The 2,478-nt window shown below is 33.5% G+C and overlaps 1 protein-coding gene across 10 annotated transcripts; it reads right to left on the bottom strand.

Annotated features, from left to right (window-relative positions):
• Positions 1-269: 269 nt before the first annotated feature.
• On the bottom strand, positions 270-1,606 carry LOC149259733 (uncharacterized). Of its 10 annotated transcripts, none has more exons than XM_089376944.1 (5): positions 1,248-1,606; positions 1,089-1,160; positions 911-960; positions 744-822; positions 270-344 (listed from the first exon to the last, which is right to left on the bottom strand). In XM_089376944.1, the coding sequence occupies exons 1-5, from the start codon at positions 1,306-1,308 to the stop codon at positions 331-333; spliced, it is 276 nt and encodes a 91-aa protein (XP_089233070.1). In that variant the 5' UTR covers positions 1,309-1,606; the 3' UTR covers positions 270-330. The 10 variants fall into 10 exon arrangements, 9 of the variants coding, with proteins under 9 accessions (XP_089233070.1, XP_089233035.1, XP_089233033.1 ...); XM_089376909.1 differs by having other exon boundaries at positions 1,037-1,160; XM_089376907.1 differs by lacking the exon at positions 270-344 and having other exon boundaries at positions 400-822; positions 911-951; positions 1,037-1,160.
• Positions 1,607-2,478: the final 872 nt, after the last annotated feature.

Raw genomic sequence — 2,478 nt, forward strand, 5'->3', positions numbered from 1 at the left:
TCTATGGCTTTGAGAACAATTATTAGGTTTATATTCGAAACTATGATATGCGTCTTATATAGTTAAGTACACGTTAAAATAAACTCACTGCATATATTTTGGAACCATAAAACTTTTAGTAGACACGATAACAATACATCTAAATAACAATATCTCCGAATAAATTATGTCCTTAATAGTTAAATGCAAATGAAAGCGAAAATTGCATTCATGAAATCGTCACATACAAAATGATAGAGGCGGTCCGTAAGGGTTCTTTGTGGCTCTCAGTCAAGTTACGGAGGAACAACCGTGAACCAACCGCCCAAGCTTATGCCCAATTTTCAACCATTAAAGATGAGAACCTTCGATTTAGAAAAACCATATCATGAACACTGTGCATATTCGACCAAAATAAAAGATCTTATACAATGAAGGGAGTCGATAAACTGAAACAAAGAAAATAAAATCCGGATTATAGAATTGTTATTAGTTTACAGACACAGATATAGAACTAAAATAACCAAAGTGGGATTAAACCCTTAAATAAGTCCATTTCACATCAACACAGAGAGTTGTTCCACTTCCACATAAATAATACTTAAACCCTCATTCATTCTGTTATATCGACTAAAAATATAACTCGGCTTGAGACATGGCACGAAAATCTAAAGGCGACAAGATGAAACAATTTCTCATTCAATCAAAATTTGGGATTATCTTTTAGGTGGAAAGTTTTCCAGAGAGCTTGATGAAAGACCAACCTGTAAAAGATGACGAAAATTGGTATAAGGAAGCCCAACACACCCCGAACCTTCTGGAAACACATCTGCAGAACCTTACCTACACTCACAAAACACCAAAATTAAACCCTAAAACAAATTTGGATTTAGCATTCAATAGAGGAAAATGTTTAGGGGTTCTTTCGTACCTGAAATGGAGAAATTTTGGACGGAGGGAGGTGAAAACCACCTAGAAACCCTGCAACCATCAGTAGTGGCTCTCAATAGTCAAAAAAAAAAATGAAAGTATTCCTACAGCTTTCCCGGGTCATTACCTCCAGAATGTCGTAGGTTTCCCAACCTCTTCTCCCCTTCCCGGGTCATTACCTCCAGAATGTCGTAGGTTTCCCAACCTCTTCTCCCCTTGAGCGAGCGAACCATCAAAAGAAATCAAGTCATCTGCACGCCGAGAGCCGAATAAGCTTAAATGGAATGTTTCGTGGTGAAAGTAGAAGTACTAGAAGAAGTTTAGCAAACCAAACTTACAATGAGGTACCTGGATGTTTGATGGACCCGTTGAGACAAGGAGATCGAGCTGCACCACCATTCTCCATCAAAAATCTACAGTCAAGTTGTAGAGCTGAGCTACAGCCTCCTCTTGCATTACCCAAGTGAAAAATCGTTTACAACAAACCCAAAGCTTTCATAGTGAGAATTCCTAGAGCTTAAGAACCGTAGATCATTACCCGATCCTACGATGTATAGTGTGCCAAGTGTTTCCGCAAGCCAGACCCATTTGCCGAGTCCAATCAGTCATTAATCGATAGAGCTGCAAGTGTCGGCCTGAATTACGGTTCACCTCTGCCTTAATGCATTGCGTGTAGCGAGAAGCGTGATAACGAAGAGTATTCCAAGGGTAGATTAGGTGTGGATATGGAGGACAGTGTATTAAATGCATCTTAAAACCCATTGCATGAACCGAAACCTTTAAACGTGATATTTACTTCATAGTAAGGTTAAAGTGTATAAAGTTAAAAAAATTTGTTTTCATGTGTTATGTTGTTACATTTTCTTAAAGGTATCAATAACTTGTATTATTTAAAAAATTATAAAACCAAAATTAAATATAATATTTATATAAACCTTGTATTTTTTTATTATCTTAATAAAAAAATTAAATTAAAATATATATTATAAAAAAATAATCTACCGTTTTCTTTCAGGTCCTTTATTTAGTCTTTTAAATACATTTCATTCCTTTAAAAAAAATTAGTGAATTAGAGTGAAAAAAAAGTATGGATAGAGTGAGAATAATTGTTAATAAGAAGATATAAAATTTAGATAAGAAACGATATATAATTAGGTATTTGGTTTGATGGTTGTTATATATATTCTTGGTGTTATATTGGTATCTAAAAAGCTTGATCTTAGGTCTTGCCCAAATTACTCTAGCAAGTTACAGATTCACCATAATTAAAAGAAAAAAAAATTATTACTTTCATGCCTTCAAAATAGAAAAAGTTATTTATTAACTAGGCTTAGATAGTGGATCATATTAGATGTACGAAAAAATATATAAAATAATGTGCTGTTAGTGAGATATTGTATGGTTAGTCATATGTAGGCATCAAGGAATATTTAAATTAATATACGATATGTACATCATGTGACCTCTCTCTCTCTCTCTCTCTCTCTCTCTCTCTCTATATATATATATATCTATATATATATATATATATATATATATATATATATATAGTGTTAAATTGAAATATAT

This window comes from Pinus tabuliformis, chromosome 6 (assembly GCF_031772625.1).
Source record: "Pinus tabuliformis cultivar Carrire ecotype Pingquan chromosome 6, CPIR1, whole genome shotgun sequence".
Lineage (NCBI taxonomy): Eukaryota > Viridiplantae > Streptophyta > Pinopsida > Pinales > Pinaceae > Pinus > Pinus tabuliformis.

Bases quoted from the DNA above. Each gene is read 5' to 3' on its own strand.
- LOC149259733 (XM_089376897.1), bottom strand. From the start codon at position 1,308: ATGGTGGTGCAGCTCGATCTCCTTGTCTCAACGGGTCCATCAAACATC. The intron at 1,161-1,247 runs GTAAGTTTGGTT...CTCGGCGTGCAG, and splicing joins AAACATCCAGGTACCTCATT to ATGACTTGATTTCTTTTGAT. The intron at 961-1,036 runs GTAATGACCCGG...TGATGGTTGCAG, and splicing joins AAACCTACGACATTCTGGAG to GGTTTCTAGGTGGTTTTCAC.